At 42.8% G+C, this 27,866-nt stretch overlaps 1 protein-coding gene across 2 annotated transcripts in view; it reads right to left on the bottom strand.

Moving 5' to 3' along the window:
- Vamp7 (Vesicle-associated membrane protein 7) overlaps nucleotides 1–27,866 on the bottom strand; it is a 221,940-nt gene that overhangs the window by 65,055 nt on the left and 129,019 nt on the right. For both annotated transcript variants that reach the window (XR_011044296.1, XM_068372401.1), the window contains exon 4: nucleotides 805–913. Coding sequence is in view for 1 of the 2 variants with exons in the window: in XM_068372401.1 (XP_068228502.1) it covers nucleotides 805–913 (109 nt within the window). In the remaining variant the exon portion in view is untranslated. The remainder of the gene's footprint in view (nucleotides 1–804; nucleotides 914–27,866) is intronic.

Genomic DNA, 27,866 nt, shown 5'->3' with positions numbered 1-27,866 from the left:
TGGCTTTACATAAGTTAAATGAATCACAAAATACTACGAACGCGAGACACTTGTACGAGTACAGTACAGCATGAACGAGAGGCTGGGGGAGCGGTGGGATACACCAAGGAAGATACTAGGAAAGGATGCGATGATGCGCAGCCAATAAGCTCACGGGATACATCCACTCATGCTCTGATTCGTCGATCTCGCGTCGGTAACCAATCACATGCCTTATCTGACTTCCAGTGGGTATAAGAGAAAGCTGCTCTCCTTGTTTGGCAGCCCGGGAAGCCATTTTTTTCACACATCAAGATGAAACATGGCTGCTTTCCGCAATACACACTGAGTCCGCGATAGTCAAACAGCGAAGTGGCGAGGGATCACTGTACATGCTTTTCACATTGATACACTGGCTCTGGATCATGGGAAACAATACTTCTTTGGTATTCCTTAGTTGTATTGAATTCCCTGTTCGAGCCTTTTACAATTAAGTCCTTGGAGACAACACAGCACCTCACCAAAAATAGGTTGTTCCTTCGTCAAAATCCCTTTTCCATCGTTATTGTGCGATGAAGAGGCCGACTTAAAGTTGTGTAAATGGTGTAATAGGGATTTTATTTTATGCTTTCAATACTTAAGAATGAGCAACATGAAGTTGGAATTGACATGTCAAACTGATAAAAAGAGGGCATTAATTTTATACACACTGATTTTCCTACACAATTATATATGGAATTTAGCAACAGGAATGACTACATTTTTACATACAATAACACCTATCACATACTATAAAAGGCTGTACAAAACATTATACAAACTTACCAATATTCTTGACTAAAATATCCTTCACATCACTAACTTCTCCTTGTAGTCTTGAAACTTTGTCAATATCCCTGGACTCAGTAAAATGTTTCATCTGAGTTGCCAAAACCTATGGAAAGGCAAGAATTATGAATAGCATGATAAAATTATTGTTAATATGACAAATTCGGAGATAATTTGTATTTTTCCCTAACTAATACAAACCTGGAATTATTTATGTGGAAATTCTTTCCACGGCAGCAGGAGGTAGCCATTACACTTTAAATGCGAGGTGGCAACCCTGTCTAACCACTTAGCGAGTAGGCTGGGGATGGCTGGGTGTACCCAGCTGCCTCTTTACTTATATACTCTTACAGCTGTGAGAGAGATCCCTTTTGATTGCAGGCAGGACTGGGGAACAGGTGATGGCAGGCCAATTTATATAAATATCTCCAGGTTTGTATTAGTTAGGGAAAAATACAAATTATCTCAGAATTTGTCATTTGTTCCCATACTAAAAAACCTTCCGTTATCTATGTGGATGACTCATCTTAGGGGGGTGGAAGTCCTAGATCTGGCATGGACACTGGCCTGGTTTTGCTTAGTATATGATTGTGGTCTAGAGAAAACTTTGACCTTGCTGAAATATACAAAGTGAGTATATTCGTAACCAGTGGAATTTGGTAGAGGTTGTTATTTGTATGAAACGTCTGAGTTTTAAATAGGAAAAAACAACCAGACGTATCCACTCTACCCTTTTAAAAGTGATGAAGAAGTGGACAGTATAAAATTATTACTTATACGAGGCTACAGAAGGGAAGTGATAATTACCTGCAGCGGTTGAAGCCAGCTTGCAGAGGGACTCATGGTGCTGTACCCCGAGAGAGGGGAATATGAAGGAAGGAAAGCCAGATATTCTTCTCATTCATCCCATTCTTAACCTGGGTGGCCAATGCTCTCAACCCACTGCTGTTGTCCATTAAGGAGTCTGAGGTATCTTAAACCACTTCCTAAGCAGCCATTACAGGACCAATAGTAACCGTATCGAGCCTCCTGTGGGTCACGTCTTTGAGGTAATGGGCTGTGAATGTGGTTTGTTTTTCCCGCACACCAGCTTGGAAGAACTGCAACATGGAAAAGTTGCATTTGAAGGCCAGGGAAATACTGATTCCCCTGACATCGTGAGCTCTAGGTCAACGAGCCTCAGGAGGATCTGGAGCCAGGGCTCATTCGATCACTTGGCGAATCCAGGCAGATACTGTGTTCTACGTGATCCTCCTCTTTACTCTCCCTGATGTTAGTCTGGGCCGTGTTGCTGCAGTGCATTCAAGATAGTATCTCAAACTCCTCAATGGGCAAAGTAACAACTGATCTGGGTCGTTGGTTACAGAACGAAGACTCAAAATCTGAAAGGACCGGAACCTAAGGTTCAGCACCCCTGGATTTTGAGTCTTAGCAATAAACCCAGGGACGAAGCTGAGCTTCACTTCCCCCCATCCCCTTGAATGAGTGATGTCATATGAGAGGCCATGAATTTCAATGACACTCTTTGCCGAGGCTACAGCAAACAGGAACATCTTCAAAGTGAGATTTCAGTCAGTTGCATAGTGTAATGGTTCGTAGGGAAGTCCTTTTAGGGACCTCAAGACGCGAATTACGTTCCAAGGAGGAGGCCTGATCTCTGACTGGAGGCAAGTTATATCATAACTCTGTATAAGTAGAGAAAGCTTCAACGAAGGGGTAATGTCGACTCCTTTCAGCCTGAGGGTGAGACTCAAGGCTTGAGCGATAGCCTATCACCACCGATACTAAAAGGAGCTTTTCCTCCCAAAGGTATACAAGAAACTCTGCTATTAGTGGAAAAGTGGCATCGAGTGGAGAGATATTCCTTCCACGACACCAACCACAGAAGACTCTCCACTTGGCCTAGTAGACCAAGGCTGAGGACCTAAGCACGTATCCGGACATTTGTTCCGCAACTTGTCGTAAAATGACCTTCTGAGTGAGGAAATGCTGGATAGTCTTCACATGTGAAGTCGAAGCGATTGCACGGTCTTGTGGAAGTTGTTCGCGTGTGGCTGTTTGAGTAGATCTGGTCATGGAGGGAGTTCTCTCGGTCGATCTACGAGCAGTTGCAGAAGGTCTGGGAACCACTCAGCGTGACGCCATAGCAGAGCTACAAGGTGATCAATAGACCTTTGGACTCTCTGGTTTTGTTGAGCAGTCTTCTCATCAGATAAAACGGGGGAGAGGCACACATGTCGGTGTTGTCCCACCATTGTTGGAATGCATCTTGGCATAGAGCCTGAGGGTTCGGGACTCGAGAACAGTAAAGCGGGAGCTTGCTGTTCAGAGATGTTGCGAACAGGTATTCAGTCAGGGAACCCTACAAAGTCAGGACTTTGTTGGCTGTCTGACTATTCTAAGACCATTCAGAGCCTACTATCCAAGTCGCTCTGGTCAGATTGTCCGCGAGCACATTCCTCTTGCCGGGAATGAAGCGAGCTGATAGAGCCACCAAATGTTCTTCTGACCATCTGAGGATCTTTACGGCAAGATGGCATAGAGGCTGCGAAAAGGTACTGCCTTGTTTGTTTTTTCAAGCCACTACTGTAGCGTTGTCGCTAATCAACACCACAGAGTGACCTACTAGAAACTGTTGAAACTGATGAAGAGCTAGGTAGGCTGCTCTCTTCTCTAGAAGACTTATGTGCTGATACCTTTCTGATTCTGACCAAAGGCCGGAGATCGTATGGTGCAGCAGGTAAGCCCCCACCGTTCTTTTGATGCATCTGTGAAGAGCATCAAATCCGGAGGGGGAATGAGAAGATTCTGGCCTTGCCGAAGGTTTTCGTCTACCATCCACCAACTCAAATATGTCACCTGATCCTGAGTTATGGGAACTCCGGTGTCCGGTGGGTCGGAGTGTTGGTTCCACACTGACTTCAGCTGCCATTGCAGGGATCTTATCCTAAGGCGGCAGTTTGGAACAAGACGGATGAGATAGGTTAGATGGTCTACCAGAATCTGCCAATGAGAGGCCGGAAGAACTTTGTTCCTGGAGAAGGGAGCAGCCACTTCCTTCAGCCTGTGTATTTTTTCATCTGATGGGAAGACTTTCTCTAGGACGGTGTCTATGATCATTCCGAGGTATACCAGTCAATGTGAAGGTTGCAGTTATGACTTCTCGTTATTTATCAGGGCCCCCAGATCCTGACAAAACTCAAAAAGCATGTCTCGGTAACGAAGAAGGATCGTCCCCAAGCCTGCTAGGATCAGCCAGTCGTCCAGATATCTGAGAAGACGGATGCTGTTCCCGTGAGCCCGAGATGACACTAGGGCGAACACTCTGGTAAACATCTGAGGGGCTGTCGTGGGACAGAATCATAGAACCTTACACTGGTATATCTTTCCTTCATGAGTGAATCTTAAATACTTCCTTGAAGACGGATGTATTAGGATCTGGAAGTAAGCGTCCTTCAGATCCAGTGTGTACGTGATCCAGTGTGTATATGAAGTCCCTTGGACGTACCGCTTGAATGACCGTGTCTGCTGTCTCCCTTCTGAACTGAGTCTGTTGGACAAACTTGTTCAGAGGGGAGAGATTGATGACTGGTCTACAGCCTCCAGTCGTCTTTTTTTACCAGAAAAATCAGACTGTAAAAGCCTGAACACCCGTCCACTATCTCTTGGAGAGCACCCTTCTGCAGCATGGTCTGGACTTTGGCAGCTCCTTTGCAGATCCCTTTGCATAGAAGCTGAGATGTACTGGATTCCAAGTCAGAGGAGGGAGAGATTGAGTGAACGGAACGCGATCACATCGACTATCCAGGAATCTGCCCCATGAAGCTACCACCTCTGCCAGTGTTGCTGTAGGCATTCCCTCACAGGTGGTAGGTGTTGAGGACTGGCATTCTTAGTGGTGGCTGCATCCCTTACCTCCCTTCTTTTCCCTAAAGGACTTGGAACCCTTCAGTCCCTTGGACTGAAAGGGCAGCTTAGACACCTTTGAAGGTCCCGAGGACCTAGCAGTTGACTGATTAGAGGAAGGTGCTTGCTGACGCTGAGAAGACTGGGAAGGTCTACCATAGGACCGAGATGCCATGGCCCTATGGAGGAGAGAATCGTTGGACGATTTCCTCCTTCGCTCAGCAACCCTCTCTATCTCCTCCTGAACAAAGAGAGAAGAACCCTCGAGTGGAGTTCCTCAACCGAGAGACAATTTTGGCACCTGCTTATCGAACCGTTCTACGACGGTATCCTTCTTCTCGAGTATGGCATTCCGCCACAGGTTGACAATGTGGCGCGATAGGAACTGTAGAGTCTGTCTTTCTGGCCGACTATTTTAACAATGAGTGGGAGCGAACCATGAAACCTAGTGATCCTAACCATAGGTCCACCATGAAGCAGCCTGCATGGCATACTTCGCGCCTCTCTACACATTCAGGATCTCAAGTGCCCTCAGTGAGGCAATCAGAGAGGAGAGGATCTGAGTGGAAAACCCTTTGTTAGGGACTCTATTGAAGGGTTGAGGAACATGGTGGAGTGTGGTTCCCCTTCGATCTCATAATACTTCCTTTGTAACACAAAAGGAAGTGGTAGAGACTGAGAGGAGGAACCTGCCCTCAAGGAACTAAAAGTTCTGGCTATCTGAGAGATAGCCTTCCTCTTAGCAGCTGTCAAGCCTTTGGACCAGGGCAAAGCTGCACTGGACCAGAAAGGCTTCTGGGTCTCGAAAATCTTGTCAAGCACCATATCCTTCCCTTCCTGGATAGTGGACCCAGAAGTAGATAGCCTGTTAATGGCCTGGCCCTCATACAGGCGAGGACCTGCCAAAAGGTATACTTCGCATCTCTCCTCTCCTGTCCGGAGTGATAGTTCGGACTGGCCGCCTTTGGAAGATTCAAATCCTCCGAGTCTAAGGGGTCGTCCACTTCCAGGCTCACGTCCAGAGCCTGGGGTAGGTCAGGGTCGTCAACTGAAGCCGTGGATGGACCCGCCACTGGGGACCGCGTCTGTGCCTTAGCCTCCCTAGCTTCCCTTGCCGCTGTGTTCTTTGGTTTTGTCTTAAGAATCCTTCAAATCCCTTTGCACTGTACGATCCTCCGCGATATTAGGAGGTGGAATCTACAAGGCCTTCGAGGACTTAGATGAAACCTTGGCCTTAGGAGTTGGAGACTCTTCCTCTGGAAGAGAAGCAGAAACTGGACGCTGGTCCGGAGGGACTACCTCGATGTCCTAAGGATTGAAGGGATGGATTGCGATCTCTCTGGGTGAGCTCACGTTCCTACTCGTCCTAGGATGGATGATATCATCGTGAGGTGGAGTCCCGCCTCTCATCTGTCTCCTCTGCTTCTTTGTAATGAATTCCTTTGCCTTCACTGGCATGAAAGGCAAATTAGCCATGTATGAATCAGCAGGGGCTTGGCCTTCCGCATGCAATTGGGGTGGAGGTGATCTGCGCACTTTCTATGCCGTCGACTTCCTTCTAGGGTCTTGAGACCATATTGACGAGCTCGACGAGGGTACAAAAGGTATCATAGAGGTAGCTCTGATTGGAACAGTCGGGGGTTGTGGTGCTGGAGGTGCCAACTTCAGAGCCTTCAGGATATCGGCCATGAGGGTCGATGACCATGGAGGAAGCTGTTTCCCTAGATCCACCTTGGAGGTCAATCGACGAAAGTCTCCTGGGTAAAAGCCTAGCAGGATGCCCAGCCAACGGAGGAGACAACCTCTGAAGCAGAGGAATACGTTCCTTCTGACACGGAGGAAGGTCCGACCTAATGGGAAAATTTGCTAAGTAATTCGGTGGCTTCTTAAACCCTTCTGGGAAGGATGTTGGTCTTCTGCTGGAGGTATATGATGTAGAAGGGCGAGATTAAGGTGTTGGATCCGCACTTGCTCGTGATCCTGACACATCTACTCGCGAAATGCTCGCGAAGATTTCGGATTTGCTCACAAGATTTATGCGCAAACTTGCGAATTTCACGTGTCAACAGCCGCATTTCGCAAGCAGAAGTGCTTGCAACAGGAGCACTAGGAGCTACAGAGGAAGAGGAAGGTCTAACGACTTCCTGCTGCCCTAGAGGAGCACCTACGTCCGCCGAAGTAGAGGAGGCCTCTCAGTAGGGACTACTCTCGAAGGAGAACGGGCCGCATCTCCAAGTGTCACATAGGAGAGCGCTTAGCTAAGACTTCCCATGCTGTGAAAGGCACTGAGGTTTTAGCTCGACACCTGTCTGAGGAGTGATCATGCTCATCATCAGGTTCGGTCCGAGGTCGTTTGGAAGATCTGGTTGTAGGGCTACACGCTGATGGACTGCGCATACGGCTACCTCTACCTCTAGACGAGGAACGTCTACATCTTGATCGCGAACGCATCGTTCGTGATCTTGATGTTCGTGAGCGCGAGCGTCTAACTCTCATTCGAGAACAGCGTGAATGTCGCGAGTGCCTATCTCGCGAACAAGAACGTCATTCTTGTGAACGATACCCTCGCGAGCGCGAACGCCGCCCTCGTGATCGTGAATGCCATCCTAGTGAGCTCAAGTACCGTCATTGTGATCAAGACCTGGACAATCTAGAACGCGAGCATCTGGACTTAGGTCTAGACCTGTCTCGTGCTTGTGAAGACCGCGACCGCAAGACTCGTCCTCGTACACTCTGCGCAGGGGGAGCCCTGCTCGCAACGATGGACTCGACACGTAGGACGCATTGTGCGTGGGTCGGTCTCCAACGACGACATGAAGGTTCTGCACGCAGCACCCTCTCGCCCTGGACACCTTCGCAAGATGAAGGCAATCATAGAAGAAGGACACGCACACCTGGTAAGAGAAAGAAAACAAATCAAACAGTCCAATGACAGTCAGGAGGAGAGCGGACACGTCCGATCTCTACCGAGCCAAAAGAAAAAGTGATGTCTTTCACAGCTGAGAGAGATATCGAGGCGGATGGGTAGGACCACCCCCTGCCCCTCCTGCCTACCCGGTTGCCACCTCGCAATTAAAGTCTAATGGCTACCTCCAGCTACCGCTGAAAGAATATCCACATAAATAACATAAATAAGGGAAAGTTTGTTAGTATGGGAACAATTGGAAAGTTATTTGTGTATTTTTCATAGACTAAACACTAGAGTCAATCTTTTGAATACTCTCCTTAAAAGCATGAACTGCTATAGAAGCTTTTTAACAAGTGGGGATTATAGTCCAAAAATTAAATATTTTGAAAGTCATTTGTATTTTTCCTAACTATACAAACTGAAGTTTATGAGTAAGACTTCAAAAAATCTGGAACCCTAATAATTTATCGAGGTAGTTACAGCGTCTGGCATGTGGTGGGGAAGCCCCTCACACCTATCTGTCGATAAGACTGCCACTTTTGACCTTTAATCCTGTGACTTGTAGGGTGGTTGAGGCAGGGAATGTCACTTAAAGGAATTAGGGTTTTAAAGTTGGGATAAATACAAATATTTAAAATTTGTCACTTGTTTGTACATGAATACAAACTCTCCTCTTTCAATAGGAGACTCATTGTTAGGAGGGAGGAAGTCCCTATGAACCAAATTCTAACTGATTTAATTACCCAGGAATTATCAGAACACTTGCTTCGGTTCAGGAGCAGAAGGCGGTGACTCCTGCCAACTTCCTAACGGTCTCTACATGGAGATGTAACAGGCGTTGTTAGGCCCACACCAAGAGTAACCAGTACTTTCACAGGATGTATTCGTAGCTAGAAAAATAACGGGTTTGAATACATTCTATCCATCCTCAACCATGTCTGAGAGGATGGGGTGATACTTCTTAACCCCTTCATTATGAGGCAGCGGATCCGCCTTCAGTAGATATATACTGTACGAGATTTGACACCATCATATATACATGAACACTTACTCTATAATAACCTACATTTCTATGTTTAGTAATGATTACACAATAGTCAAAATTTTGCTTTATTTTCTAATGTAGTCAGCCCACACTTTACGCGAGATTATAAATTTACTTAGCGATTTTACTTATATGCGACACAGAGAAGCGCAATACCTACTAAATAAAAATCAACATATTCTCGATAAAAAAAATCTCAAGGCAGGATGATTTCAAATAGCCCGTGCTACTTGATACTTGACTGGCTTCGTGCCACTTCCCTCTCTCTCTGCCCAGCTCATCCAACCTCTTGCTGACTTGGTCTCATAGCCCCCACTTGTTATTCAAACTGTATATCCATTGACTGTAGTAAAAAATTACAGTCGGCCATCGTTAATCGCAGGTTATTGCTTCGTGGTTTCGATTTTTCGGGGCAAAGAACAATGCAATACCTAATAAATAAAAATTCTTATAAAAATCGCAATAAAATTCCAGCTGGGCGATGATTTCAAATAGCCCCCGCTCCTTTACACTGGGAGCGCTAGGCGCCACTACCTATCTCTACACACAGTTGGTCCTAGCTCTCTCTGTACAGTGTACTGTATATCCCTTTACTGTGGTAAAAAATAGCAGCTATATTTGAAATAAACTGGATTTTGATTAAACTGGTGTTTCACTTAACTGTATCCAATAATAATGCATTTAATATTCACATTTTAGTATCGTATTTATAATAAAAAACATAGGGAATTATAATCTCATGCATTGTTTACATTCAAATCACCTGATCAACACTGCGTAGTCCATCGTCAACCTCAATTTTGGGATCAAATAACTCCCTTATTATTAAGGCATGCTACCGAAGGATATTTCATATTTACTAAAAGAAACAATTACTACGTGATCTATCATTTTCCAATTAGCATACTAATTTCAATAGTTTTATTTGAAATGCTTTTCCCATACTTTATTTACTTGTACTGTCATTTGAATCACATAACGTTAACTGGAGTTTCATTCATGTTGCTGATGCACTATACTTTATAGTTTCTAGCTCTCTGTTGCTTGATTATAAAGCCTCAATAGAGACTTTGCAAAGAAACAAAGATTTCATTTATTACACCGAGAGAGAGAGAGAGAGAGAGAGAGAGAGAGAGAGAGAGAGAGAGAGAGAGAGAGAGAGAGAGAGAGAGAGAGAGAGAGAGAGAGAGAGAGAGACTGCGGACTAAATTTTTTGGGCTCAAGCCATGTCGTGCTGATGGAAGTTCCTTCATTAGTAGCTTCCTAGGTTATATGTGACTACAGTGATATATCCCAGAGAATTTACCAAAGGTACCCAGAATTCTAACTCCTGGAGCGAATATCCCTTAAAATTCTAAGAAGGGATATCGCGTAAGGACGTAATGGCACACCTCATAGCAATCTGCACCCCAGATAGAGTTTAAATTCGAGGAGGTGTGGCAAAAATAAAAGGGGGGCCCTTCAAAGGCCATCCCCGTTCCCTACTACTATCGATAGTACAACAGCGCCATCCCTTTATTTGTAGCGATTTCGCTCAGTGGGATTTTCTGGCGATTGAATTTATTTCGATCGGTTAAAGGATTATTATTATGCTTTCTTCATCTTCTTCCGCCTTCGGAAAGTTGAGTATCGGGTCTTTACTTTGAATATGTTTTAGCTCTTGTTTCTCAATGATATTGAGTATTTATTGTGTTTCTAGAGCTAGGTCATTACTGGAGGCGCCATGGGCGCTGTCGTTCTTAGGCATGCGTTATTTAGTTAGCGGAACGACTTCCAGTTTTTAAATGGCCTTATTTAATTTTCGTAATTAATTAGCTATTTAGGCATATTCTTGTGAAGATGTGATTATATGCATAATTATTTCATTTTTCCTCTGTCGATCGTATAGTTAGAGTTTCGGTGATTTAGGTAACCGAGAACTCGTCTAGCTTAGTTAGGCTAACCTAGACACTGTCTATACGTTCGACATTCCCCGATTACCTTTGTGTTTTGTTTTCATACCATTGGAGACTGATACCTCCTGTAATGTTATGAAACTTCTCACGTCTCTTCGGAGACTTAAAGGTAATCCCTTTCCCTCTGAGTGTAGTCCCAGACTACAACCCTTATGGCCGTGCCTGAATATTATTCAGACATGGCTGACCTGGGGTTTGGTTTCTGCCTATCCCCTTAACCTTTGGTTGTGGATATACCAGCAGGTTTTGAGATTTGGTCAGAATCTCAGAGTATTTAGTCTTATGTCGTTGACCTTCCGACAGGGTGAGTTGGTTGTGGGATACCTTTACTCCCCTGCCGACAAGGTTACCGACATTGGAGGTTAGTCCTCTATAGTCGCTTTGGTTATGGTAGTATACCATTTTCTCCTTACGACTAAAGACTAGTCCTGTGCCATAGTTCCTTGGGCTGAAAGTAATTCCCTTTTAGCCTAAGATAACGTGGCACTGGAATCCTGTTTCTCTTTGTGGGAGGAGGCGCAGTGTCGCCCCCTCCCCTTGACTGTGTCGGCAGTCTCTGGGTTGGAGAACTGAGTCTCTCCTAGCACACGGATTCTGTCGATACCATACAGAAACAGAGTTCCTTTTATAGGTGCTAGGACTGTCAAGTTTGACAGTTCCTTTCACAATTGTTACATGACCCTTTTCCACTTCCCCTCCCCCTTTTTAATGGTTTATCCATTGCTTTTTAGGCTGACATCCTGCGAGTAGAGTGCTGGATGCAGCCAGACTACCTCTCTCATCCTGGCTGACGGCAGGGCATACTGCCGCCTGCCGGCCTGGCCGACAACCAAGATGGCTGCCGACAGTCATGTAGCTATAGGTTCTGTTGCCTGTGTGCTGTCGGCAGGCCGGCAACGCGGCGCGCCGACTGTACCAGTACTGTCGGCGGGTTGCTGGCAACAGTACTGTAGCTATATAGAAGCCTGAATGTTACATTCTCCCCTTCTATTAGAACCTCCTTTCGGTAAAAAGGTAGTCTATTAGACTTTTCTTCCTTAATTACTGTATATAGTTACAGTAAAGGATAGCCCTTTTTTCCATACTGTCTCTCTCTCTGTCTCGCTAGGTCTGCAGGGTATGCAGACATATCCTAGCCAGACCGGCAACATGCCGGATATACTGCTGTATAGGTGATACAGATAGCCAGTATATCTCAGTATAAAATATACTGTGGATAGAAAACTACTATATTTCTTATACTGTACTAGTGGTTTTTTCCAATATATTTTGGATATCCAATTTGGGCAATTGCCGAGCCTAATCCTATATTGAATGACTATGATTTCTTCAATATCCTGATTAGAAATCAGTTTTAGGATTATCCTGCAATATTGAATATTTCAGGCATGAGCAATACACTCTTATCCTGTAAAGGGTACAGCCCCTTTTTCTTTGAGTCTCCCTGATCAGGAAACTCTATGATTTAATACAGTAGGAAGACTACAGCAAATGACCCGAGTAGGATGTTCATTTATATGTCTTTATTTTTCTGTTCCATCTATTGCTAGATGGACCCTGCTGTCATATGCTGCCTTGTAGGCAGCATAATTATAAGATTGCATGACAGGTACAGTAGTCGATATGTTGCAATTTACACTTTTGCAATTTAGAAACTACAGTACCATGTTACGGTAGTTTTTCCTAACTTACCTTGGGTATCCTCCAGCGAGTTTTCTGCTGATACCGCTTATATATTGAAGGAATAATTTCTTCAATAGTCTGATTTGAAATCAGTCATCCTGACCCCACAGTATTAACAATTTTGGGATAGTTAATTAATACTTCTCTACCCCTAAGGGTAAATAACCCTTCTACTTGGATTTTCTCACAGAGAAAGCTCCATGTAAGTTAATACTGAGGGGAGGTAGCAGCATTTGCTCGCGGAGGTATACAGGTATGTATCTCCTACTATCCCTTTACTGTATAGCTTCTATCCTAAGCTATTCTGTTGTAGATGACATTTACATGTTGATTATTAAAGTAATAATCCATTATATACTCATTTGGTTTTCCTTTCTTTACAGATGGAACACCAGATACCTTGTACGGCAGTCCACTGCAGAGCCAAGGGTAAGGACTTTTACGGACATAATACTTGCAGGTTACATGCCCCCTGCAATATTATTTCCGGATCCCTACATTATTGGAACCCACAGGGTTGCAATATATGTTGGACATTGATGTCTGAAGGTTTTGATAATCCCAAGTCTACAGAGACTAAGGATATAGCACAGTATAAATTACGTAACTGGGTGAGAGGCTTCCAAAAGATCTCTCCGGGACCTTTCCTACCTAATGATAGGATGCGTAAGCTATTATTTCCAGAGCTAAGTGAGGAAATAATAGTGCCTCAGGAGTCGACTACGTTCCCTGATGGCGAGAAAACCTTTGGGATCGAGGGCAAGAAGTGCCCTAAGGTAGAAGAGAAATATGTTGTATCAGACTTTCCTCCGCCTTTGCTGGCTAAAGAGCCATCGATGTCAACATCTTCGTCTTTTACCCCTCTATGGGATAATGTGGTACAATTATGTATCCAACTGAAGAATCAGATAGAGAGCTTTAGTAAACAAAGCAAAAAGCAGGAAGGAAAACACAAGATAGAACCTCGTAAAGCTCCTCTTGTTGCTTCCCACGGGTCAGTTAAACGACCCATGAATCAAGACCTTCCTTCATGCTCCTTAACCAATCGCTGGAGGTTTGCGGAGCAGATGTCGATTTCAAATGGCAATCTCTTCATTTCAGGAAAATAGGTACTGTTCCCTTGGACAAAATCCAATTTTGGCCAAGCTCTGAGGTTTTCCCTAATTGTTGGGTTCGACTGAGGTTCGAACCAAAGACAAGGAAAAGAACGGAACAAAAGGAGGTCATGATTCTTGATCATGATAAGGCACAGACTATCCTTTCAGATAATTTGAAGAAGGCGGGTTATTCAGAGACGACAGTTTTCTCACTGAATAACATACACCCTTCCTTTCTTGCTCCTGCTTCACTCTCCTTCCCCTTTATGGGGAAGGCATTTACTTCCGTTACCAAAGCTGTAGAGGCGGGTGAGTCATGTCCCACACTCGATGAATGCAAGCCTTTGTCACCAGCTTTTCCCGGACAGGAAAAGGATTGGAAGGAAGTCCATTTGACATTTTCAGAAGGAAAATTAGACAAGGATGTCGCAAGCCGACAATTTAATGTATGTCTCCCTAAATTGTCCGATTTGCTCTTGTTTAATCAACACGAGTCAAAGGAGAGACTGGCGACATCCCTTTCTCTACAAAACTACATAGAGTTGGGTTCAACTTACAAGAACACCCCAGACATGCCCATGGTCTTAGCCAAAATGTATATGGCTACCTTGGTAAAGGACCTTTACGACTTTGTGAAGGCTAGGAGAGCATGTAGAGAGTTTGTGTTTGCTGCTGCAACGGTGAAACACGAAACAAGGAAGCTAATATCTTCCAACATTTGGGGTAAAGACCTCTTCTCACAAGAGGTCATTAAGGAAGTATTTAAGAATGCCGCCATGGAAAACATAAGTCTTCCCCAAAAATGGGGCATTCCCTCAAAGAGAAAATCTTCTGTGGTTGTGGGTCCCCAACCTAAAAAGAAGATCGAAAATACTGGAAATATCCGGGCTGCTCAACAACAGCCCATTATTCTAGTGACCAAGATGCTACAGGCAGATGGTCAAAAGTCTAAACCTACTGGCAGTTCGAAGCATAAAGACGCTTCGGCTAGGAGGAACATTCCCTCAGGATCGCAGGACCTTCAATCCTTCGGTCCAGAGCCTATTCAAGATGAGCCATTGATGGGGAACAGAAATGTCCCTACTATTATCTCCTTACCTTCTATAGTTCAAAACCCTCCTGGAGGAGTATACCTGAGAGCTATAGAGCATACAGGTAGTAAGAAAGCTACGGCTCATCGAGTCCCAGGGAAGGCTATTTTGTGTTCACAAGAAGGACTTAAGAAGTCTCTGAGTCATTCTGAACCTGTCGCTACTCAACAAGTTCATAATAATCTGCAAGTTCTGAATGTTAATCCTTCTGAACATATGGACCTTGTTCCAACTAAGGGTGTTCATAGTCTTGTCAGACCTGAAAGGTGTCCTCTGGAACCTTCCAGTCAACCATCCCCCTTCCTCCTGCCTAGGATTCATGTCACGGAGAGTAACATTCATCCTAGAATAGATACGTATCAGACTCACAGTCCTAAGTATCTTCATAGTGATGACCCGGTTCCTGGGACATCACAGATGCAAGATATGTTTCTAGAAGTCTCGACTTTCTCCAGCTCTAGGGTTTCGATGGCTAAAAAACCATCGAAGCCCTCAGTCACATCAGCCCCTTTTTCCCTCGGGAAGTTAAAAGGAGCTCGCGAGGTCTGTCAGGAGATTCAGCTAATCGATCAGATTCGCAAAATGCCAACAAGGAAAAGTGCTAAACTTTCCCCAGTTCGCAATAGTGACAGACCTAGTGCAAAGTGCACATCGGAAAGATGCATTAAGAGCCTGGAGAAAACATGCATCAAATGCTTGAAGAGATAAAAAAAGACTGAGATCGGTCCCTCTTTAATCGCTTCTTTAACAAAAGTTAAAACACGAAAGTCCCAGGACTCTGCTGATCCTTTCGTGGGCGAGGAAGCACCCTCCACACAGATCAGACTCCCTACGTCTGAGCTGGTACACCGAAGCGATATTAAGACGTCACAATCGAACGTCTCGTACAGTCTTAGTGATGTTACCCTTCCTTTTCCTAAAAGGATGGCACCTAACAGCAGTTCATTTACATTTGATCCACGATGTGACGGTGGATACTCTATCACGGTCCAAGGCGATAGAGTTGGAATGGTCCATGGACACAGACATATTCCCTCCCAAATGGGAACAAGTCCCGGAACTGCAGTTCGACCTCTTCATCACGAGCGTCTTCAAGAAACTACCTCGCTAAATAGCCCCATACGAGGTTCCTCTAATGGGTCTGATAGACTAGATGAGGCTGGTCCTAGCTCCGATCCTAGGTATATTTCCGAAGGTTCAGAAATTAACTGCCTTCGGTTTATCACAGAGAACCCAAACTCTTCATTTCATGAATTTCTTGCTCTAGCGGTTAGAAAAAGGTTTGGGATCTCAGAAGGCAATATAGGATTCTTAGAAGAATACAAGGCTAAGTCTACTAAAAGACAATATGAGTCTTCCTGGAAGAAGTGGGTGAAATTTATTAAATCAAAAGGACCGAAAGAAATTTCTATGAACTTCTGTCTGTCCTTCTTTGTCCACCTTCATAGCCAGGGGTTGGCGGCCAATACGATAAATACGTGCAAATCGGCCTTGACTAGACCTCTCCTATATGCCTTCCAAGTGGATCTGGCAAATGAAATCTTTAACAAGATTCCGAAAGCATGTGCTAGACTTAGACCTGCAGCACCACCAAAGCCCATCTCTTGGTCTTACATTATGCCTCATCGGTGAACAATGAAGATTGTTCTCTTAAGGATCTAACCCAAAAGGTTATTTTCCTGTTCACAATAGCCTCTGGGGCTAGAGTTAGTGAAATAGTGGCTCTATCGAGAGATGAGGGCCACATCCTGTTCACAGATTTAGGAGAACTCAATCTCTTCCCTGATCCATCATTTCTCGCTAAAAACGAGCTACCCACTAAGAGGTGGGGTCCCTGGAGAATCTGTCTCTCTATGTCCTGTAGAGTGTTTAAAGGTCTATCTTCGTAGAACTTCAGACTTCAGGGGAGGTCAGCTCTTTAGAGGAGAAACTTCGGGATCAAATTTATCTTTAAATCAACTAAGGGCGAAGCTCACCTACTTTATTCGTAGAGCGGATCCGGACAGTACTCCCGAAGGTCATGATCCGAGAAAGATTGCTTCATCACTGAACTTCTTTTAGTACATGGACTTTGAGCGTCTTCGTTCATACACTGGATGGAAATCATCCAGGGTGTTTTACAAACACTACGCAAAACAAGTGCATGAACTGAAACACTTCGTAGTGGCGGCAGGCAGTGTTTTAAAACCTGCCCCCTAATTTTTTGTGATACACTTTTTGGTTTGGGTCCTCACTTGTCCTCGGACATGTTCTGGATAGGAATCATCCAGGATGTTCTACAAACACTATGTTTTGCTAGTCCATGATCTGAAGCAATATGTGGTGACGTCAGGTAACTTATTTACTCTGCCGTTTATTCTACGATGAACAGATAATTGACTGGGACTGTCAATTAAGGGGAGAGGAAGTCATCCTTTTTAAGTATGCCTTCTTTTATTTATGTGTTACCATGGTAGCACTAGCTCTGTTCTAAAATCCCAGGTGTGGAATTATACAGATAGCTCTAGTGCCGGTGTACAAAGTACATAGGGCAGTTAATGGTAACCAGTACAGGTTTTATGAAGAGCGGTTATCTTTTACCTTCTCTTCAATCTAGAGTGTCATTTCTTGACTTCATTCCTTCAAGAAAGAATACGATTCCTGTACTTGTTTCAGGTATAATCCCATTGTCAAACTACATTCGTTTTGCTAACTATCTCTTGTAGTCATTTATTTAAAATAAATGTCTACTTGAATGTAGTGCGTCCATCTTCGCCAGACAATTGTATCTATACATGCCAGACTTTTTATCTACCTAGAATGCATCCTTCACATTTTTGTATGCATCTAAGGTTAGACATAAGAGACACTGATGTCTTTTTGACCAAATAAACAACTTGAGACTATTTGTATATTCAGTGGATACTTAAGTTTGGTCATACTATTTATGTTAACCTTGAAAGCCCTTTTCAACTGTCTAGATGACTCTTCCCTGTAGGAGGCAGGAAGCACTAACATTGTTTATGATTAGTGATGATGACATATAACGGTATTGTCACAAGTCTCATATGGTCAGTATGACCATTGAAAAGGTTGATATAAGGTTTAGGCACTGATGGAAAATCCACAGATACATTAATGCTCTGGTATGCTTCCATCAGCACGACATGGCTTGAGCCCAAAAAACGGATTTTGAGCGAAGCGAAAAATTTATTTTTGGGTGAGATAGCCATGTCGTCCTGATGGACCCACCCATCTCTTCTGCAGAAGAGATCTTCAGTTCCCTCCCGTAAGTACTGTATCTGTAACAGCCTATGCTCAATGCTACAAGGAATGGCTGCTATCGTAGGGATGGCGCTGTTGTACTATCGATAGTAGTAGGGAATGGGGATGGTCTTTGAAGGGCCCCCCTTTTATTTTTGCCACACCTCCTCGAACGTAAACTCTATCTGGGGTGCAGATTGCTATGAATTGTGCCATTACGTCCTTACGCGATATCCCTTCTTAGAATTTTAAGGGATATTCGCTCCAGGAGTTAGAATTCTGGGTACCTTCCGTAAATTCTCTGGGATATATCACTGTAGTCACATATAACCTAGGAAGCTACTAATGAAGGAACTTCCATCAGGACGACATGGCTATCTCACCCAAAAATAGATTTTTTCCGTTTATTTACTGTGTTATACAGTAATGTATACTTTATCCAGTATTACATTACTGTTCTTATTTACAAACAAATAATTTGGTAGTGTACAGTATGATATCTGAAATGGATCACATCAATTCCGATACGATCCCTTTCTGATGTCCTAGTGTACAATGTAATTTACAGTAGGCTATTTCATTGTTTGCTTTACCAAATATTTACAGTAAAATGTAATGATGTGTTGAGAGAGAGAGAGAGAGAGAGAGAGAGAGAGAGAGAGAGAGAGAGTTTTCTGGCATCTTGACATCGAATAAGAGAGAACTAATACTCAAATGAGTTATAAATGTATCATAAACACATCGGTGCTTATGTAATACTATATAAACTATGTATAGTAGATGTTTTAAACAAGTTGAGAAATAGTATACACAATACTCTTTGTTAGTGATTCGTATGTGCATCACCTGATTTGATCACAGCACTCAAAATACAATCAGACCTCATTAATCATAGTTTCCTGCTTCGCGGTTTCGTTTTTTCACGGACCCTGCCCCCAACAAAATTCTTTGTGATGATTGTTTACCGAACATTAAGAATTTGATTTCTAATAGTTGGCAACAGCATTAGTATGTCCAAGAACAAAACAATACCTATTAAATAAAAATTTTCACAAAAATTGCGATAAAATTCAAACTGGGCCATGCTTTCAAATAGCCCACACTCCTTTACACTGGGAGCACTGCCTGCTACTACGTATCTCTACACGCAGCTGGTCCTAGCTCTCTGTAGCCTACAGTGTGTATCCATTAACAGGTAAAAAATTACACCTATATTTGAAATAAACAGAATTTTGATTAAACTGATGTTCCATTTAACTGTATCTAATAATAATGCATGTAATATTCACATTTTAGTATTGTATTTATAATTAAAAACATAACAAATTATAATCTTATGTATTCTTTACATTCAAATCAGCAGATCAAATCTGCATAGTCCATCGTTAACCTATATTCTCTTTCCTGATATCATCCCACTGACATGACCATTCACTTTCAAAGAATTACCTCACTGATATAACCTATTATGCACATTAGTATGATATCTCCAAATTATGATTGTCCTTCACTTATTATTATTATATCCTTAATCCTTTTCCCAATTCCTTCCCAAACACCTTTCGTACATTTACTTTGCTCACCCAAACACATAAACCACTTTTCTTTCCAACTCTTTTGATTCACATTATTTTTTGCGATTTCATTCATCTTCTCTTTTCTAGTATTCATTTGTCATTTTCATCTTATGAATCATTCTAAATCTCTTTCTTATCACTTATTCCACGTATTCCCATTCTTGTTTTTCATTCCTTCTCTCATTTCCCAAATTCATTGATTTCGCTAATTTATTTGAATTAGTGTTGAAATGGCGGAGAAAATGTGCAAGGAGAAGGAACTTGGCTACCAAACCCCCCGTCTTGTCTCTTTGTCATATTATTTCATCCTTCTCTCTCCCTGGTGTTTTCCTTAACTGTATCCAATAATAACGCAGGTAATATTCACATTTTAGTCTTGCATTTATAATTAAAACATAGCGAATAATAATTTTATGCATTATTTACATTCAAATCAGCTGATCAACCCTGCCTAGTCCGTCGTCAACCTAAATTTTCGGATCGAATAACTATCGAAGGATATTTCATATTTACTAAAAGAAACAATTATTACTTGATCAATCATTTTCCAATTAGCATTTTAATTCCAATAGTTTTATGTGAAATGCTTCTCTCTCATATTTTATTTACTTGCACTGTGAGTTGAATTGCATAACATTAACTGGAGTTTCTTTCATGTTGCAAATGCATGATATTTTATCATTTTTAGCTCTGTGGTGCTTGATTATAGGGCCTCAATAGAGACTTAGCAAAGAAACAAAAGATTTCATTTATTACACAGAGAGAGTGAGAGAGAGAGAGAGAGAGATGTGGAAATTCTTTATACACTTTATTTTAGTTAACCCCGTTATTCCATTTTTTAATTTTTTTTTATATTTTCTGGGTTTTACGCATCTCTTTTTTCTTTTGTTTCCTTTGTAACCTTCATTATTATACCCTTAGATATTCATTGCTGCTAACATGTCCATCATTCCCCTGTAATGCTTTAAATTTCATCACCTCATTCCTCTGTAGATGATTTTCTCTCATTTTGTGAGCTCACAGTACATTGCTTGACAATGCAACCGACCGTCGACAATTTTTAAGAAAACAGCACTTGGTTGCGTTCTGTTCCAAATGCTCTTGAAGCTTTGGATGTTTAACCACAATTGGTTTGTATTTAAGTAACTCTTTTAATTTACGTAACTCATTGATCTTAGCTTATTGCTATTTACATCTCAGTACCTATTTATAAGTCTGTTTAGCTAGGATTGTTTTCTGTGTTATTGAACATCACTAAACGCCACTTAATTTTTTTTTATGTATATCAATTTTTATAAACCAAACAGTAGAATTACTTTCCCCTGGAGTTTCAAGAATGATCCTTGTATTTATAAAAAGCACCCTTCAGCGAACCACGTACTCATGAAAATTTGAAGAACAACAACTCGACTTGCTTGAACCTGCTCAACGGCGGGAGGCAGAAGCGTGTGAGCGGCCCACTTAAAAATCAGCAAGCGTGGAAGGCGGACGTATGCATAGCCTCTTCATCTGTGACGTCGTTAACATAGGCGTCGGTTCAACTATCTGTTGGTCAACCAGTTACTGACCAACAGTATGCCTTACTTTGAACCATTATTTAGCAGATAGGCATACGAAGATGAAACACGACTGTGCAGAACTGAAGATGCACCGTGTTGTTAACAGTTTACAAGATGCTTCCACTTCAACGACTACAATCAACCCTCAAGAGCGTGAGTACAAATTAATGGTGCTCAACCTTGGCCAAGGAACTGTCCCCCCTTTTTTTTTCTAGCCTTTATTTGACGATGTGCACATTTAGCTAGGAAGTCATGTTCAAACTGTCTGGTTTAATCATTCGTGGCGAGTCCATTACTATAAGTTATGTTCCCGTTCCCCTCTATCAAGTTTGAAATTTTTGCCCGAGAGGAATGTGTTTAAAGTAGTGAGGAGAACTTTTGGTATTATTTCAATCACCATTTTTACTTTCATTGGTTGATTAGTTATTTGATTATTGATTTATGATTTAATTGATTTGACCATTTTCTTGACATTTTTCATATGCTATGCGGTCTTTATTCAAATTTCAATTAGGTAGTTTTGCTGTTCTTCCTATGTCAGTTAGGTGAAAATTCCTGTTGTACTTTATGGAAATAAACGCCATTTTTAGGTTAAAATTAGTAACCGTTTTTTAACTTGACCTTTACATTTTGAAATGACTAAATGAGTTATCACATGAGGTGAGATATGACTTAAGGTAAGTTTATATTTACATCAATCTAAAGCTATCGGCGTCAATCCTTTATTGTAATGTTCTATCGTATTACCTCAAGGTGGTCCTTAGGACGTTTTGACTTTTACAGTACTGCTCCCCCTAACTCTTTGTGAAACTGTCGTTAACGTAACTGATTCAGTCCAACCACACTTGATTGGGATTTACTATTCTATGCCCTGGAGTAGCGTCTGAACATCAAGGTGATATCGGTGCCGATAGTCCCGGTATAGAATAATCTTTGGACTTAAACGTGTGTAGGGAAAGCAAACCGTCTTCGTTGTGGTTCTCTAGTTTGTCAAGTGTGAGAGTGTTGGCGCTCTATCCTTCAGGCTCAGGTCCGGAAATCAGAAACGGGGAGGCCTTTCCCGGAATTATTTCCCACACTTGAATAAATAACAGTGGTCCTTCGAACCGGATCTGACACCATTGATTTGTGGAATAATGAAATTTTAAACATTATAAATTCATTTGTAGCGTTTTCGCTACATAAACATCACCCAGTTAAGTCGTACCTTAAAACCTCACACACTAGCCAATTTGTAGAAGGATTAAGCCCAGACTTTGATAGGTAACGAGATGTACAGTGTTTTAGGACGTAATTTATGGTAACCTTTGACGAATAAAGGCACCTGTGTAACCAAGCATTTTAGCCAGAAAGTTCTACCCTCAAGGAGAACTCAGGTTTTATTCTATTTTGTTCGGATCATCGGTATATGTTGCATGTTTTTCGTATGTACTGTGAGCTTTGGAGCTGCTATTTTGATCTGTTCATTTTTCCCCTTAACCATTAATTTATTTTCACGCTTTGGTTTACTGTTCCCCATGATAAGTAGGCTGTATTTATCCTTGACCTTTGTACACCTCTCGGTGACGGTTTGTCTGTAACATTCTCTGTGCCGTGTGTTATTTAAGTTTGACTTTGTTTGTCTGCATAATTTTTTTTTTTTTTTTTTGTGGACCTTCTGTACCATCGTGCACGTGGTCTTCCCAAGATGGCGGCCAAAGACAGTCACGTTAAACTCCCACAGCAGGCTGGGGAGATGCTGGCTACTTTAGACCTTAATGCTCGTCTTGAAGAACAAACACAGGAGTTCAGATTCATTTACGAAGAGGCAAACATAACTCTGAAAGCTGTTTCCTCAATAGATTTTGCCTGTGCAACCCCTGAGGGTTTAGAGCACTGTAAAAACAAAGTAAGTAGAGTTCTTGCGGAACTTAGGGACTTTAAAACTTTGTGGAAACCTCATTGGAACAACCCCACTGTCCTGTCTAGTCATACCGATCTTGTCAGTTTTTTAACTGACGCAGAAACGATGCACCTTCAACTTGTAACACAGGGGAAAATCAGCCCTTCAAATCCGCCTCAAGCACCTAACGCTAACCCTCAGTTTGTATGCGTCTCAGTCACTGCAGATCCTGATCTCCCCTCCCTTCGATGGTCGTAGAGATTGTTGGTCCGGCTGGTGAAGTTTGTTTCGCCAGACGGTACATGAAAACTCCAAGTAGTCTCCCACAGAAAAATACAAGATTTTGTTGCGTACCCTTGAGGGATCGGCGCATAAACTTCTCGGTACCCAAGTGTGGACAGAGGGTCTGTATGAAAGATCGATAGACAGTCTTAAGCGAGAGTATGAGTCCCCCGTTCTGACTAAACACCTCTTGATGAATAAATTTTATATAGCATCCTCCCCTAATGATGATAGCACTGATCTCCATCGTTTCCTCATGGAATGGAACAACACGAAAACTGAATATGTACAACTAACTGGGTCGTCTTTACCAGAGGTAATGTTAGAGCATGTTTTCACTAGTAAGCTCAGACCCTTCCACCTAGGTATAGTTTAACGATATTATAATCGCGAGGAAGTAACCTTGGCTGAAATGAAAGGGGCCCTGTATGCTCATACTCGCATGAAGGAAATGATGAAGTTCATGACCAGCCCTGACGACAGCCCCAAACCTAATACAGTACCCATGATAAACCCGTGCGAGCCAACCGTTACGAAAACTCACGCTCTTACGGTAAATCACTTAACCAGCCTAGACCTCCTTCCTCCAATGTGAACAATCATGTACCTAAACTTAAAGTTAATAACGGGCCTGTACAGTCCGTGGAAATACAAACGACTCCTAGTCGATCAAATGGATGGCCTATCGCTGGCCCCAGTAATGGGACTGCTAGAGGTAAATGTATTTTTTGTGGCAATAGTGACCACGTGCAATCCAAATGTCCCCATTTCCCCGATTCAAGAAGTAGGATATCAAAGTTGCGAAAAATGAATCGTTGCACAAAATGTTTTTCCACTCAACACTTTACCAGTAATTGTAATGCAACTATTGCTTGCCTGAACTGTCAGCAGGCTCATAAATTGCCTGTATGCCCAAATATCCTTGCAGTATCCAACCACTTCATCCAACCCATTAGTGGGTTTGCTAATAACACCCCTAACTCTCAACCCCTTAGACCTCCCATTAATAAACCCCCTAACATGCAAACCATTAGACCTCCCATTAACAAACCCCCTAACATGCAACTCATTAGACCTCCCATTAATAACCCCCCTAACATGCAACCCCTTATCCCTCCCAGTATCAATACCCCTGCGGTAAACCTCAATCACATTGCTTGCATCCGCAACAACACCGCGAGGGTTAAGCCTAATGATCTCACCCCAGTTGCATTACCGACTTTCACTGCCGAATTAGTCTCCGGTAAATTTAAACACTCCACAAGAGTTTTTCTAGATTGTGGTGCACAACGTACTTTTGTGCACCCAAATATTGTTAAATCATTAAATCTTAAACCTGTTGGACAGATGGTGTTCCAGCTTAACTCATTTAATCGTACCGAACCCCCTAAAAGTTCTGATCTAGTACAATTTAATATGAAAATCGGCAGACGGAGACATAAGATTGTGGCTATTGTTAGTGCCAATGTAGGTAAAGGCATCAATACGCCTGGTTACACCCATACTGTCCGTGTGCTAGAAGCTAATGGAATTCGTCTCGCGGATCAACGTCCCGATGATAATGCTGCCGGTATTGAGATCATTCTCGGTGCCGATTATCTTCCCAGGCTCCTCAAGCGTACCCATAATATCCAAGGTGTAAACCTGTTTAGCACTCCCGCCGGTTACGTGGGTATGGGGAGAGTTGCCTGATTGGTCACGTCCTGACGTGGACCCAAGATATGTCAGCGCAGTCACAATTACCATTAACCGAATTGATGTTGACTCGCCTATGACTATAAACCCGCCTCTTGAAAACCTTTGGAAACTTGACACCATTGGTATCACTAAAGAACCCTTCAGCCATCTTGAAGAGAAAACAGTTGATCTCTTCAAGAGAACTACTCAATACAAAACTGGAAAGTATGTTGTTCAGCTACCTTTCAAGAGTGATAAGCGTCCCGCTTGAAATTATGCTAGAGCCTTTGCCCAACTCATGTCAGTCAAAAAAATCAAAGAACCCCCAATTGTTTATTGATTACCGTAAGATTCTGGATGAGTATCTTGAAGAAACTTTTATTGAGCCTGTCCCCTTAGGCACCCCTGTTGATGGAAAAATACATTATTTACCACATCATCCCGTAGTTAAGAATTCAGCCACCACCCCTATACGTATTGTCTTCAACGCTTCATCCAGGTCGAACCCAAATTCACTTTCTCAGAATAATTCTCTGTACACAGGACCCAATCTTGCATCGAAGATTCAATCGATGATTCTAATGTTCCGCGAGAAGCCCTTTGGTTTAACTGCAGATATTTCCAAGGCATTCCTTCGCATAGAGATTGTCCAAGAACAGAAAGACTTCTGTCGCTTTCTTTTCTTTGAAGATCCAGAAATGACAAGGATCGTCGCATATCGATTTAAAGTCGTTCTGTTTGGCGCCACCTCGAGTCCCTACTTGCTTAACCAAACTATCCAACATCATTTGAACAGTCAGTCCAGTAGATTGGCGTAGACACTCAAAACCAGTTTCTATATTGATAACTTTCAACGCTGTTATGTCAACCCCAAAGACATTCTGAGTGAGAGGCCCCTCATAGAGGCACTTATGTTAAAGGCTAACATGCCGTTAGCCAAATGGACGACTAATGCTCCTCTTAACGGCGATTTCACAGAAGGAGGCATTCATGATTACCTCGGTCTTGAATGGGATACTGTTAGTGATACCTTGAATGTTAAATTACCCCCTGAATTAAAGATAAGTCATTCCCACATTAACACTAAAAGAAAGGTCGTGTCCTTGTTCTCTTCCATTTATGACCCTATTGGTCTTATTTCTCCTGTTACAATTATAGGCAAACTCTTCATTCAAAAACTGTGGATGACTGACAAGGGCTGGGACACCCTTATTGACCCTGAGCAAGTTCAAGAACTAAGTGATATCATCAAAAGGTACAAAGGTCTTGAACAAATTAAAGTCCCTCGTAATGCGCATGATGGCAGTAAACCAGCATTGCACATTTTTGCCGATGCTTCCAAGCTCGCTTTCGGAGTAGCTGCTTATATAGTCACCCAGGAAGGTAATTCTCGCCGCCTTACGGCTAAAGCCCGAGTCACCCCTAAACGCGTTGGAAATGGATGAAAGTTTAACCATTCCCAAACTTGAGTTAACTGCGCTCTTACTGGGCTGTCGTTTAGCCAAACACTTGTCAGAACTGCGCCCTGGCATATACGCTTCGGTCACTGTTTGGTCCGACGCTTCAACTGCCCTCCAGTGGGTCCATAATTCTAAAAGTAACTCCCCTTACGTCCTTAACCGTGTGGAGGAGATAATCAACATTAAATTAACTTGTGATCTTAACCTGAAGCATGTCCCCACTAATAGCAATCCTGCCGACCTGGCATCGCGTGGCGTCGCTGTCAGGCATATTCTTAAGAATAAAATTTGGCTACAAGGCCCTCCTTGGCTCAGTAATCCATCAGAGTACCCTCATTAAAGCAGGTTCTCTAACAACCCGGAGATATGTGCATGCCCTATTCGGCTCGATCCCCCGGGAGTACGACTGTTTGATCATTACAGCTCCCTTGACGATGCGATCAAGTGCTACACTGCACTCCTTTGTTTAATTCCCCAATGGATACAACCCTTGCCACAATGTTACCCTAATCTAACCAATAAATTCAACCTTCCACCCTTAACAGTCATGTTGAAATGTTCCCAGGCCCAAAGTTATCCTAACATTCTGAAGCAGGTGCAAGGTGAAGACGTTCGTCTCAATTCGGACGAACGAGCTTTCATCGGCCAACGTAAACCTTACCTGGATAACCAAGGTCTTCTCAAAGCTAGTTCCCGTCTCAGTAATGCCCCCGTGGAATTAGATTATGTAGATCCCATTTTGCTGGAACATCATTGTGCCCTTTGGACACTTATCGTCAGACATTGGCATGAACGTTTGCTGCACTGTAATTCTTCAACACTCTTTGTTGAATTGTGTAAACAATTTTGGGTTCCCCAAATGCGGCAGCAAATCAGGAAAATTTTGCGCCGTTGCATCCATTGCCGGAAGGTGCAAGCGGCCCCGTACCCAATGCCTCCATTAGCCCAGTATCATCCCAATCGCCTCATTTTAAGAGTGCCCTTCCGAGTAACTGGCTTAGATTTCACTGGAGCTTTTAAGGTATACAATTCACATGTAGATTTTGTATACATCTTGCTTTTCACTTGCACAGCAACCAGAGCCGTAGCTCTAGAAGTCACAACTTCGTTAACGGTCATTGAATTTGTGCAAGCAGTGCGCAGATTTGCCCCTTGATTTGTTATGCCACACTATATCGTCTCTGATAATGCTTCCACTTTCCAAGCTGGTCAAACTCTTCTAACTGAACTTATGCATCATCCTGTAATTGATGGGTTTAAATCTTCCCATAACCTGACCTGGAAATTCATCACTTCCCGTGCCCCTTGGCAGGGAGGTTTTTATGAAAGGCTAATAGGCTTCACCAAACTTAATTTAAGGAAACCCATGTATCACTTGTATCCTACCTATAATGAATTTGTCACTTTGGTACAAAAAGCCGAATGCGACATTAACGATAGACCTTTAGTTTACTTGGATGTCAACGACGTTACTGATACCCCCTTGACTCAGAGTCCTCTGCTTTACGGTCGAACCCTCTCACTTGCTCCGCAGGTCCTTATGACCGACCTCAATGACCCCACATATAGGGAAGGGAACAGCCTCCCGGCTAGTTACCAGAAACTCACGAACATGTTGCAAGTGTTTTTAAAACGATGGACCCAGGATTATGTCAATTCTCTTCGTGAACGTCACATAAAAAATAATCGTATCC

Source organism: Palaemon carinicauda, chromosome 4 (genome assembly GCF_036898095.1).
Source record: "Palaemon carinicauda isolate YSFRI2023 chromosome 4, ASM3689809v2, whole genome shotgun sequence".
NCBI classification, from domain to species: Eukaryota; Metazoa; Arthropoda; class Malacostraca; order Decapoda; family Palaemonidae; genus Palaemon; species Palaemon carinicauda.
The sequence above is the reverse complement of the archived record's forward strand: the minus strand, read 5'-3'. Positions and strand labels throughout refer to the sequence as shown.